At 53.5% G+C, this 13572-nt stretch overlaps 1 protein-coding gene across 8 annotated transcripts; it reads right to left on the reverse strand.

Annotated features, from left to right (window-relative positions):
- Nucleotides 1-282: 282 nt before the first annotated feature.
- Nucleotides 283-12125, reverse strand: Wfikkn2 (WAP, follistatin/kazal, immunoglobulin, kunitz and netrin domain containing 2). 8 transcript variants are annotated; one of them, XM_006533497.4, is made up of 4 exons: nt 10027-10373; nt 8716-8870; nt 6687-6911; nt 283-3450 (listed from the first exon to the last, which is right to left on the reverse strand). In XM_006533497.4, the coding sequence occupies exons 2-4, from the start codon at nt 8725-8727 to the stop codon at nt 1930-1932; spliced, it is 1758 nt and encodes a 585-aa protein (XP_006533560.1). In that variant the 5' UTR covers nt 8728-8870; nt 10027-10373; the 3' UTR covers nt 283-1929. The 8 variants fall into 8 exon arrangements, with proteins under 8 accessions (XP_006533560.1, XP_011247365.1, XP_006533563.1 ...); XM_011249063.3 differs by lacking the exons at nt 8716-8870; nt 10027-10373 and adding an exon at nt 12070-12125; XM_006533500.4 differs by lacking the exon at nt 8716-8870.
- Nucleotides 12126-13572: the final 1447 nt, after the last annotated feature.

Raw genomic sequence — 13572 nt, forward strand, 5'->3', positions numbered from 1 at the left:
CACAGAGCAGTTAGGCCACAGGCCGGGGCCATAGCGCTCCTTGTCTACGAGTGTGGAAAAGTCACCCTGCCTTCTTGGTTAGGTTTTCTCCCGGTTACCTCATTAAACTCTTCAGAGTGTGGTTAAGGAGCCTTATATTTCATAGGGGCCCTGAGAAGCTACTGTGTCCCTTCACGGCCCAAATATGGTGCCATTGACCGAACTTCCCTCCTAAGAGGCCACCAGAGTCAATGACATGATCACCGCCCCTTCCTCACCTTCCTAAAAGAGCCACACACGTAGAGCAGTTGACACTATGAAATTTTATTTATTATCGTCCTCCGTATATTTGAGGAAGCCATTAGGGCATCCCACAGTGCTTCCTTTGGAGGGATGTCGAAAGAATGAAGGTCTGAGGAGGGAACAGGGCAGATGCAGAGATGACAGAGGGGTTCCAAATCCTCTACACAGTGCCTTTGTATCTGGGACCAGAAGAAACAAGTGATCTCAGAGCTGCCATCGCCAAGAGGCCCCTCCCAGGCCCCACCCAGATAGATCTTTCCTCCTGATCCCTGAAGGTGCCCATATGCACCACTAGATGGCAGCATCAAGCAATGTTCATTCTCCCTGGGCCCACATCCTCTCTGGTGCCTAGGCTGCCCCCTGATCCTCCTGCCTTTGTCTTCTTTATTTCTCTTGCTACCAAAACAGATCTTTGGGCTTTTCCTAGGAAGTCCACAGCACATGAAAGCACCTGGCTCATCAGATGAAAATGCCTAGCCGCTGTCAATCACCCACTGGCGCCTGGGGGAGCTGAGATACAGGACGGCCTTCAGACTCGGCCAGTAGAGCAGAATCAGTCTCTATGGTCCTAGCACCTGGCACCCAGGAAGTGTTCACTGAGCTGAAATGTACAGAAGCACACAAGCAAACCAAGGCAGCTAAGGAAAGAAAACATGGATTCGCTTGGTGTGGTGACACCAAAGGCAGCCGGCCCTTCAGTCTCCATTAGGAGAAGTTAGAGCCTAGGTTGAAGCTTTGGCTTCTTGATGTTCACGACCCTTGATGTGGATGGTCTCTGACTACAGCCGTGTAGTGGGGCGGCACACAGTAGGGCAGCTGTCTTAAATGACCCTCGAACTCTCTTATCTCTCTCTTCCCACATACCTCCTATACAAGCTAAACCATTCTACAATACAGATGGCATCTCCTCCTGACCCCAGGCTAGGCGACTGGGCAGAGGGGCATGGGTCAGCAAAGGGGGACGAGACTGCCCGAGGGAACCACCCATGGGAAACAACTTACCTATGCCCTTTCTTCCCCCTGCCAGCCCCCTTCTCAGCTATCAGAGATACAGACCTTCTAGCCAGACGTGGTGGTGCACGCTTTTAATCCCAGCACTTGGGAGGCAGAGGCAGGCAGATCTCTGAGTTCATGGCCAACCTGGTCTACAGAGTGAATTCCAGGCCAGCCAGGGCTACACAGAGAAACCTTGTCTGGGGTGGAGGCTGGGGGCTGGGGCAGAGATACAGACATTTTATGGAACCCAAAGAACCTGTCAGGTTCCCCGACTTCCTTTAGCTCACTGCTTTCTTCTAAGCCCAGGGGGTACAACCACTCTTCCCACTTTGTTCACAATAATCTAAGGCACAGAGAGGTTAAGCAACTTGTCCAAGGTCACAGCGCTGGTAGTATGGGAAGCGATGGGCCACAGACCTCTAAAGGGGGCTAGTGCTCACTACCATTTTCAAAGTGAGACCACGGACAGGCAGAGAGAACATAGAGATGGTGCTAAAACTTCGGAGGCTTTACGGGTGGCTTTCTCCCCACATATTAGCTAATGCTTCTTTCCTAGCCAAAGCTGTCTAACCTCAAGTCACCTGGTGGCTGACTGAGGGCAGGGGTGGGTGGGTGGGTGGGTGGAGGAGGGTCAGGGTAGACGAGCTAGCTTCATTGCAAGCCCAGGAAGTCCTTGAGGACGTCACAGGTTTTCTTGTACATGACCTCACGGAGCTTCCTGACCCGCCGTGTGCTCGATGCCCCCACAAAGCTATCGGGTCTCAGCATGGCCATGCCGCCGTCCACCTCCCCCATGATGATGAGTGGTGTCTCACCCACTGTCACGTTGGGGCAAGGACAGGTCCAGTCTACATGAAGCAGGGTGACTTCCAGAGGCTCCCGGCCCAGAAACTTGAGGCCCATCTTCTCATCTTTTAAGACCTCATCCACGGTCACCAGGGCACGGCCTGAGTCTTGCTCTTCGGTCAGCTCAGAGACCCTGCCCAGGATGACAAAGTCACTCCGACAGAAGCTGGTAACAAGTTTTTGCCGGGGCTTGCAGGCCCGGCAGTGCTGGTTACCCCTCGGGAAGGGACACGACTCCTCACAAGCCTCACGGCTTTCAAAGTTGTTACCGTTGCCCTCACAGCCGCCATAGACGAAGGACTGGCATAGGCCTGTCTGGCTGTTGTAGGCCCAGCGTGGGACATAAGCTTTGCAAGGCCCTTGCAGGGCAGGCAGGCTGCAGATGGCCAATGGCCCACTCATACAAGCCAGCATACAGGCCTCGTAGGTCTCAAAGTGGTTGAGATTGTGGTGGCAGTGACCAAAGGTGAAAGTGAGGCAGTTGTTAGCCTGGGCGTCGAAGTGCCAGCGTGTCTGCTCCTCTCCACAGTCCTCACTGTCTGGGGGCTTCAGGCACTCTGTTGCTGGAAAAGCTGTGCCATTGAGACTGCTCTCTGAAGTGGCCCTGGCCTGACCACCCCTGACCACCGACAACGGGAAGTCAGCCCTCAGGACACCAGCGACATTTCGAGCTGTACAGGTGTATATGCCAGCATCCTGGGGCTGGACGTTGTAGATGACCAGCTGGGCAATGTTAGTGACCACCACATTACCGCGCACGTGGTTGGGCCTCATGACAACATTCTCTCGGTCCTCCAGCTGTTTCTCCCAAGTGAGCTCTGGCCGAGGCCGGCCTACCACGTCACAGAGGAAACTCACAGTCTCACCCACGGTGACTGACTGATGGACAGGATGGTTGAGCAGGGCCGGGGCTGCCATGTCCAGCCCGAGAGTCTCCGGAGAGGCGGTGGTGGGATGCACCGTGGTCTCAGGCGGTGGAGGGCTGGTGTTAGGCCAGGTGAAGTGATAACGACAGGTGACCACAGACAGTGTGATGCCCTTGGAGCAGGCTTCGGCGTCCATGAAGCAACGGTTGTAGTAGGTAAGGCCATCAGAGGCACAGGTGAAGCTGGGCTCCTTCTCACAGCGATCTTTGCACTTACACACGGGCTGGCCGTCCCAGATGTCACACTCAGAGCCCTGCTGCAGGCACATGAAATGGTCACATGTGGCCTCCTTGGGCATGCCCACAGGGCCCTTCTTCCCTTTCACATCCATGTAGCGGGCTGCCACACAGCTCTTGGTCCCACACACATTGGGGCAGCATTTCTCATAGGTCTCACATTCCTGAAAGAGCCAGAGAAAGAGAGACAGCTCTGAACATGGAGGAAGCAAGAATGGACAGATTCCTACCTCTCCCCCAGAGGCTGGAACATGGGGGCTTATATTTGTGAATATACAAAGCACTGAATGTAGATAAGAACTCACAGAGACCCAACACTTACTGTTGGTCAGGATCCTGAACATCCTTCAACTTACCACTGTGTACATAATAATCTAAGGCCCAGAGAGGTCAAGCAACTTGCCCAAGGTCACAGAGCGGGTAATATGGGAAGAGATGGGCCACAGACCTCTAAAGAGGCCTATGTGCTCACTACCAATTTTCAAAGTGAGAACATGGCAGAGAGGTGATGTCACTCAAGCCACAGGGAGAAGAGGTGGCAGAAAAGGGCTTCGAGCTCTCTTAAGGGATCCTGGAAGGGAACATTATCCAGTGACGCAGATGACGCCTAGGCTTTCATCGTGAGGTTGGCTTTTGTCTTTCTCCCACTGGGGTAAGGGTGTGTTGGCTAACTTGAAGAGGTTGAATCTTGGACCCATGCTCAAGGCTAGCCACACCTATCTTCCCTCCTGGGAGACACCAACATACACAAGGGTGTCAAAGACCCTTGTGACCAGAAAAAAAAAAAGTAAAGTCCTCTTGTGTGGTGTCAGCAAACCTTGCCAGTCTGTAATCCGCCTCTGACTTCTGTGGAGTCATGCAAGGCTGTACTCTAATTCTTCGAAATTAGCACATGCCAACTGGAGCCGACACAAATGCGGATTGCATGTGGTGCTTTGCACAATGTCACACCGTGTGGCTGGGCAGCTGGCTGGGCTGCTAATCCTCCACCAGGTAGTGACTGTGTGAATTAGTCCCCACCACACTGGCCTCTTGTCCTTCCCACTTTGATTTCAGCCTTTCTGACATTCCACATGGGCTAAGACGGGGGAAACACCCCCCACCCGGCTGTGTGGAGCTGCTGGGCGGCTCGACTTGTTTACTCTTCTCCCCCCTTCAGTTCAGAATAAGGACTTTGTTTTGAAGCCCTTGTTTGGCATAGGCTTCTGGGCCACAACAGGGGAAGCTTGAGGACAGAGATGGGTCACATCCAGAGCTGAGGCTCAAGGGAGAGAGAAAATTTTAGAATGGAGGCTAGACGGGGACACAGCGACCTGTGAACAGGAAAACCTGCTCTTTGACCTGATGGCTATTCTCTTCCAGTGTGGCTAGGCAATTCCATCAGGGCCCAGAGGTCCAGGAGTGGCTGGACACTCGGAAATTAGAGCCCTTGGGGAGCAGGAGAATGAACGCTGGAGGGAATAGTTAGAGTACTTTCACTTTAGGAGTTACAATGTATCTAGGCTAGGTGGATCTTTAGCTGCCCTCAGGTGCCTTCTCCAGACAACATGAAAAGCCAGCCAGAGTCCTACTGGTCCTAAGTCCCACCGGATTTCAGGCTAGCTAGTATCAGGGGAAAAGATTCTCCAAAAGCAGACATCTGATGGCATGATCTCTTGGATGGGAGGGTTGCCACTTTCCCTGTTCCTTTATCCCCACACCGTGTACCACTGCAGCATCCTACCACTGTGTACCACTGAAGCATCCTACCACTGTGTACCACTGCAGCATCCTACCACTGTGTACCACTGGGGCATCCTACCACTGTGTACCACTGCAGCATCCTACCACTGTGTACCACTGCAGCATCCTACCACTGTGTACCACTGCAGCATCCTACCACTGTGTACCACTGCAGCATCCTACCACTGTGTACCACTGCAGCATCCTACCACTGTGTACCACTGCAGCATCCTACCACTGTGTACCACTAGAGCATCCTACCACTGTGTACCACTGCAGCATCCTACCACTGTGTACCACTGAAGCATCCTACCACTGTACCACTAGAACATCCTACCACTGAGTACCACTGGAGCATCCTACCACTGAGTACCACTGGAGCATCCTACCACTGTGTACCACTGCAGCATCCTACCACTGTACCACTGAAGCATCCTACCACTGTGTACCACTGGAGCATCCTACCACTGTGTACCACTGGAGCATCCTACCACTGTGTACCACTGCAGCATCCTAGCACTGTGTACCACTGCAGCATCCTAGCACTGTGTACCACTGCAGCATCCTAGCACTGTGTACCACTAGAGCATCCTACCACTGTGTACCACTGCAGCATCCTACCACTGTGTACCACTGGGGCATCCTACCACTGTGTACCACTGCAGCATCCTACCACTGTGTACCACTGGGGCATCCTACCACTGTGTACCACTGCAGCATCCTACCACTGTGTACCACTGAAGCACCTGTCTTAAGAGGCTTGAGAATGGTCCTCAGAGAATGTGAGGCAGCAGCCATTCTCTCCATGGGAAGCCTCATGCTTTCTCAAGGTGACCAGCTACTTCTAGAAGCACCAGGCTCTCCCATGTTTGTTAGTGATGCCTAATCCATACCCAAAGCCCTGGGAGACTCTGAGCTACCCTCAGAGACGGCCAGCCTGGTAGTGGCCACACCTAAATCAGGCACGAGTACTATGATAAACCAATGGGCAGGAGTGAACAAGGATGGCTCTTAGAAGAACCCATCTGGTAGCCAGGGAAGAAGGTCTGGAGGTGGCTCTTGACTACAGCAGCATCCACGAGGGAGGAGCATGTGGGGATACTGAAGAGTCAGAGAGGTGATAACTCAGTTCATTTCCCTCCCAGGAGACTTAGACTGCGTGTACAGATTGGCTCCTGCTCACTCTGCCCAGGAGTCTCATTACTGTACGGCTGAGTTCAAACCTGAGGAAGAGCCTAAAAGCCTGGTGAAACTAATTGCAACAATGTGTCAAACAGACATATTTCCAAGCCAACCTGTCCTTCCCTGGCTCTGGCATCACTCTGTGTGAGCATCCATCCTCTACCTGTGAGTGGGCAGCTGAACATCCACTATGCTGTCATGTTATCCCATGCTGCGTGCCTTGTATGGTGCTAGCCCACAGCAGCCCTCAACAAACACAAAGAGGAGAGTCCTCAGAGATGGATTTGGACACTACACCCTCTTCTTCTAGGCCTCAGCTGTGATAGGCAGACTCAAGCCCTGTTTGTCTCTAGGTTGGCAGCGTCTGTGTCCCTTTATGTGCCTGGAGTCACTCCTGAGTCGTCGTTCATCCCCACCCACCCCCCTCCACCATAGCTCCCATACCATCACCAACCCACTCAAGTGGTCCATCTTAGGCTTCAGGAATCTCACTCACCTGGTCTGTTTCACACTCTCGCTTGCAGGTGCTCTGGGCATCCACCCAGAGGTTGGGGTTCATGTCGTTGGGGCAGATGCCCGCATGGGAGTATCGGATGGGTGGCAGTGCTAGGCCTCGAAGGGGAGCCTCGAGGAGCAGCAGCAACAGCAGCCCCCAGTGAAACCAGAACCGATGATACCCTGGGGCACACATGGTGCCGTCTGCAGTGGTCAGAGGGTACCCCTGTAATGACACCAAGAGCTGATGCCCACGGGGGCCTTCTTCTCCAGGGCTGGCAACACCTGCCCTTCTCACCCTAGCAAGTGAGCCTCTCCTTGCTGAGCCTGCTTGCTGGCTTCAGCTGCTGTGACTGGCTCCACCAAGTGCAGCCTGCTGGGCTGTGAGGCTTCAGATAAAAGAAAGGTCTTTGGAAGGAAACTCTGTTCCCCCCCACCCCACCCCCCACCCCGGGTGCGTAGGGAGAGGAACACAGCAGGGGCTCGAGCCTGGATTTATATCCTGGGCGCACCACCCGAGTGGGAGCGAGCTAACCCGAAGCCTGTCAGAGGCAGGCTGCTGGCGCCTCTGTCCCGTGGCTGATCACAGACGTATTGCAGAAGGGGGGAAAGCTGGAAGCAGTTTAGGCAGCGGTCTCTGGCACGGTGGGACACCTGCTTGTTTTTGACTCCAGGAGGCCTTTAACCCCTTCCAGGGACAGAAATGGCATGTGCTTTGGGGGGAGCTGGCCCCAGGACACGCACGCTCGCTGTGAGGCAGGTTTGTTTCCCTTTCCCCACCTCCTTGAGGCCAGGCCCCCCTCCTCCCCTTCAGCCACCTCTAAAGAACACACAATCGCTTGTTATGAGGAAGGACCTGAGCCGCTGTGTTAGCGTCGCCCAGCTCGATAGTACATTTGAGAGCAAATGACGTGGAAAAACAAGTTCACGGCCATTCAAGGGCGGGCCCAGGCAGCCGGCGCTGTGCTGTGTAAGCTGACTCCCACCCCGGGCACCAAGTCCCCTTGTGGGGGGTATGCACACGGGCAGCGCCACATCCCTGAGTTACAGGGGTTACCGGCAGTCCATGTCTTAAGTTCCAACTTTGGTGAATTCCCCCAAAATCATTCCAGAGAGACATACCAGATACCAGATATGGTCTGGCTCCCCCGGGGGCTGCTGGGACGGATCACGTTCCTCATTCCTGTCTCTACACACTTGTGGAGGAGTCCAAGAAACTGGTGCAGCTACAGTATCCCAGGACTCCACTACACCAGCACCGAGCTGTCCTCGCCAGTGGCCACGGTGGCCCCTGCTTGGTGAGCCCTTGGGTGTTAGGCACGCTATGGACACGTGGTTCTACCTCCTCCTGCCACACGGAGTGAAAGGCTTCCGGTGGAAGAACACAAGCAATTTGCCTAGGGTCCTCAGAACCACCAATCATATCATAATCCTTACACGCTCCCAACCCCCTAATGCATCATTCTGTTTAATCCTCACAGCAAGCTGCACCTCCAGTTTGGACTTAAGCAAAGGATGGATGCACAGTGAAGCCAAGCAACTCACCCTGTGTCACACAGCCCCGTTAACATAGGAGGCAAGGGCAGCAGCTTGCTGGGTGTGGGCAGGGCCTTTTGAAGCCACCCCTCCCCCATCCGTTCGCTAGAACAGCTATCAAGGTACAGCCTAAAGTCGGTTTTGTTTTGTTTTGTTTTGTTTTGTTTTTACAGAATGGTTAGGAAGTTCTTGAAAGTCAGGGGTTGTACTTGTGGGAGGCCTGGGAAGAGACCTGTAAGTAGCCAGGAGGTTAGAAGCCCTTTCTATCCCAATAGATTGAGGGTATCTGATTTCGTCATTAGATGCTTAGGGTGATGAGAAAAGGAACTCTTGAAAGAGAGAGGTGCCTTTTTTAAGGATAAGCCAAACAAGGATTAGAGGGTAGCCTGAGCCACAGTGGGTAGAAGACAGGGAAGTGGCTGAAAGGGGTTCAAGGCCCCCAGCTGCTCTCCTGATAACCATGACTCCCCATCCAAGAAGACCGTAAAAATCACCTGCAAGAGCATCTCCTATAGTCTCTTCCTCTTCCTAGCACGGGGAGGTGCTGGCTTTTGTCCCTCTGAGCCAATTCCTTCCCACTGCCTGCTTCTAGGATCAGTCTTCTCCTTCAACGTCAAAGCGCTAATGAAGGGTGTCAGGTCTTGATCTGCTAAGTTATCAGAACAAACCTCCCTCAGAGGAGGCCATTTCCAGTAATGAAACCAGACAGCAGGCGATGCCGGCTGCTTTGAATTCCCTGTAATTTCATAAGCTGTGTTTGTTCCTGCTGCTCGAAGCAGGAGCCTCTCTACATAGCCCTGCCCTGCCCATGGCTTGCTCGGTCGGCTTCCCTCGATGCCACAGAAGGAAACAGACAGTGACAGGTTTCCAGGCAGCACTTAGAGAAAGTGTCACAAGACATTATGGCCAGGACAAGCATCTGCAGGGAAGATGCTGGGTGTCTGAGGGGTCTGCAGAGGCCATGAGAGATTCTGGTCCCTACTCCCCATTTTCAGGGTTGGTGGGAAAAGCCTTCCACCCAATTTTCAATGATGACCCTCCTTCCAGTCCCAGGAGTTACCTGTACAGGAATGGAAGCTGAGCAGGAAAGTTAGGCTGGGCCTGCCAAGTAGCTCCACAGCCTGGAGAACAAGGCCCAAGCCAAGCCTACCCTGCTGTGAGCCACACCTGTACTTTCTGTACTATGAAGTCTGGCAAGCTCCCCCCCCTCCAAACCCCACGGAGACCTCCCCCTCTCTACCTCTGCCCTGAAGCTTGTTTCTAAGGCTATTCTGAAGTTCCCACCAACCCAGACCTCTCTGTGACCCAACCCCACTCACACCCAGTCCCACCCTGCACCAAGTTCCTCACTGGGAATGGATGTCGGGCTAAGCTGCTGGGCAGAGGCCTGGCCGCTGGATGTCTCCCAGCTGTCGTTGACTTTTTCCCAAGGACATGGGGTCCAGCTTAGTTTCTCCACCACTGAGTGTGAGAGGCAGAGAGGGAGCCCTGGGTACTGGTCTACGCTAGAAGAGCCATAACGCAATGCCCTTCACACTCCTCTGTTGCCTTAGGAGCTGCTCAAGGGCCCTGCTGCCAGGAGGCCACCATCTCTCTGACAGTGAACTTCCGGTGATCCTTGATCTCGGGTTCACCCTGATCTTCCTGAGCCAGCAGGGTCTTGACAGGACAGCACAGCTGACCCTATTACCCAAATTAGCCAGCCCCACCCCAGGACTCAGCAACAGCACACACCACTACAGGCCACCCAAACACCCAGGGAAGACTCGCAGACACAATACTCATACACAAGCCAAGTTTCTTACCTCTCATCATGTCTGGTCCCTCTTTCCCTAGCTCATTTCTCTCCTCAACTGGTTCTTAAAGCCCCTACTAGGTGCCAGGTTTGGCACACACAGAAATCCGCAACGGTATCTTCACAGTTTACACCAGAAAACAAACATGCCAAAATGATGATGATAAGCCCAGAGAATATGGGGTTGGGGGAGACGATCCTCACCCTACTGAGGGGTAGCAAAAGGGGCTGGGCTTGGGGTTGATGCTACAAGATGACATTGGGTGGGGATTGAGACTAACTAGCAGTCTGCAAAAGTAAAGAAGGCAGCTCCCTAGACCCGGCACAATGAGGCCTGGCCCACAGCTCTGGGCTCCCCAGCCAAACCCCCACCCCCACCCCTTTGTGGGGCCCAGGCTCCAGGAAGGGGAGATGAGGGCAACTCAGCAGGTTTAGGAGGAGTGGGGGTGGGGAGCTACCCCACTCCTTTAGAAAGACAACCCCAGCAAAGACAGACCAGCAGCCCCATTCTTCTCTACCACCACAAGGCCCTATGTAGGGTGTCCGCACTGTCCCACGTGGGAAACCAGTCCAAGGCAGCCCTCTGACTCTGGGTTTGGAAGGATTTGGGGAGCAGAAATGGCGATACAGAGAAGACGCTGTCCTCCATGAGGTGCTCAGATAGACCCGACTTAGGCCACCTCAGCGAAAGGCTCATTACCCAGCTGGGGGACCCCCTGCCCGAGCCGCCTCAGGCCTGGCTTACATTACAAGGCTACATGAGCCCTCCAAGTGAGGCTGCACGGAGCCTTGGAATAATTATGGGGCCTCAGCAGATGGTGGAGGTGGATGGGGGAGGCCTTCAGCTGGGGGACACGTGACCCACCAGCATCTGTGTGGAACAGGGCCTGGGAGTGTCCGAGTCTAGCTGACGGTGGTAGGGGGTTGGCACTGAATCAAGATCAGGAATTACAGGCTCGGGAGGGGTGGGGCACAGTCTAGGGTTGTTGTCCCGAGCTCCTGGACACTGGAAAGATCAGTGTGTGTCTCCAGCACAGAGGCATACCCCAGGCACGCGGGGCTGAGTGGCTTTGAGAACTTGCATGTCCTGGAGGGTTTTAGCTCAGATCCTGGCCCTCTCTGCTTCTTGGGCTGGAGCGGCAATTCAGTCGCCATCTTTCAAGGGAGGACCACCTCCATTTCCCCATCTGAGGCCCCTTCGGCTCCTCTGTGATCCGTGTCCTGATTCCTCCAGATTTGCACTGATGGAACCAGCTTCAAAAAAGCCCCGTGAAGCCCTCAGCCAAAACAAACACGGGCAAGCAGGCCCGAAGGTGTCTGCTCCTGACTCTGCTCTGCCTGAGGAAATCAAGTTCTAGCTTTCCCACGCCTCAGGAGCCAGGAGGAACACTGCACGAGGAGCCTGGCCTCCCTCCCATTTAGGGCCCCACCCACCCACCCATTTTTAAAAGCTCCCCTAGACCATCATGGCCTATGATCCCCACTCCTGCCTTGTTCTTGCTCCTTGTTCCTTGAGATTTCCTGAGGCTGGGGGTGGGGGTGGGGGGCTCCCTGACACTCCATGCTGCCCAGCAAAGTGGTTCATGTTCTCTAAAGCCATCTGCACCCCTGAAATGCATCTTGTCATCAGTGTGTCCTGTTGATATGCACCTGCATGTGTGTACCTGGTGTGGAGGGGGTGGGACTGCTATTGCAAGACTCTGGATTAACAAAGGTTCCTGCGGGTTAAGGATGAAGGCAAAAGCAGTCTGGACCACCAGGAACTGCTGTCTCAGTCTAAGTAACATTGCCACTCTTTCCCTAACCCGTCTGAGCAGCAGAGCCGCCACTTGACTCTCCCCAGCTCTTCCCTCCAGCCTTGCACAGACCTTGTTCTCTGGCAAGGACTCTCATCTCCGAGACAGCAGCTTTCTGACCCATCTCCGAAGCCACACCAGAAAGGAAGCTCTCCTAACCCCCGGAGGACATAAAAGCTACTTCTTGACCAGAGATTCCCAGTACAGTTTATAAATAATGAAGCAAAACCAAACTGAAGGACAGCTTACAAGGTTACCTGCTTGGTGGAGCTGGGTTGAAGGGTGACTCTCAAATGTCCCAACCTCAGAACCTGGGAATGGAACCATATTTGGGGAAAAGGTCTCTGCAGGTGCTAAGGATCTTGAGATGAGATCATTCTGGATTGTCTGGGAGGAAACAGCACCCGATGGCAGGTGTCCGCCCAGGAGATCTGGAACACAGGAAACAGGAGAAGGACACAGACTTGGGAGAAAACACAGCCAGCCAAGTGTTGGAGAGGCAAAGAGTTGTCACCCAGAGCTTTAGGGGGAGCAAGCACCTGAGGACATTTTGATTTGGGCTCTTTGGCCTTTAGAACTGTGAGATGAAGCAGGTGCGGTGTCTTAAACCAGAAGTATATGGCACACTGTCACGGCAGGACACAAAACAAACACGCCTGTCTGGCACCGGTCAAGGGCCCTTTCTGGTGACAGTTAAATGGCACAGCGGGACCCACCCCTTCTCAGTCTCTCCAGTTTCTCCTCAGCAAATTGTTTTTTTTTTTTCTGGAGCGTATTCTCTTTTCAGACAGGTTTATATTCTCTCTGCTTTTATTTCCATTCAGTGAGGAGCCATAACTTCATTAATAATAGAAGGAGCACTAACTCCAAACCAAGCCTCAGCTACCCTTCTGAAACAACAAAATAATAACGAGGTCCTCATTTTCAGATGGCTCCATAGCTACCTCCAGCGTGGTACCTTTGTCATTATGTCTTTATGCTTCTGCTTCTGACAAGGCCAGCTCTATGTCTTTGACGCACACTTCTGTCCCATCAAGCCCTCCCTCTCCTCTTCCCTCTTGTGCAGCTGGAGTCTGTGTGTTTTCTCGAATGTCTGAGTCGGCTTCACCTTGAACTTGAAATTTCACAGAGGGGGACAAACTGTGCCTGCTCACAGAAGTCCTCAAACTCCAGTCTGCTGCAGATGACGTCAGGAAGGGACATGAGCTCTTGCAGTCTTCTGGCTTGGAGACGAGGAAGATGTTGCTAGATGATGACTCTAGTCCCTCCCAGACAGTCAAAGACCCTGGACCCAGTTTCCCTAGCCTCCTCACTACTCCAAGACTGCTATACTTACCTGATTGGCTCTTTGCCATTAATCAAGACAGGGTCTCTCTAGGTAGTCCAGGCTGGCCTGGAACTTGTGACTATTCTGCCTCAACTCTTTGAGTGCTGGGTTGCACCACTATGCCCAGCTAGGTTTGACTCACTCTTGCTTTTGTGTTTCCCCCTCCACTCAGAACACACACCTCTCCCTTCTGCCTGTGGATCAAGATATAGAACTCTTGGCTCTTCTAGCGCCATGTCTGCCTGCATGCTGCCATGCTTCCCACCATGATGATAGTGGACTAAACCTCTGAAACTGGAAGCTCAGCCCCAATTAAATGTATGCCTTTATAGGATTTGCTGTGGTCATGGTGTCTCTTCACAGCAATGAAACCCAAATAGAGATATACACCATAGCACAGGCTTCCACACTTCCACACCATGACACGTGCAAA

Source organism: Mus musculus, chromosome 11 (assembly GCF_000001635.26).
Source record: "Mus musculus strain C57BL/6J chromosome 11, GRCm38.p6 C57BL/6J".
Classification (NCBI taxonomy): Eukaryota; Metazoa; Chordata; class Mammalia; order Rodentia; family Muridae; genus Mus; species Mus musculus.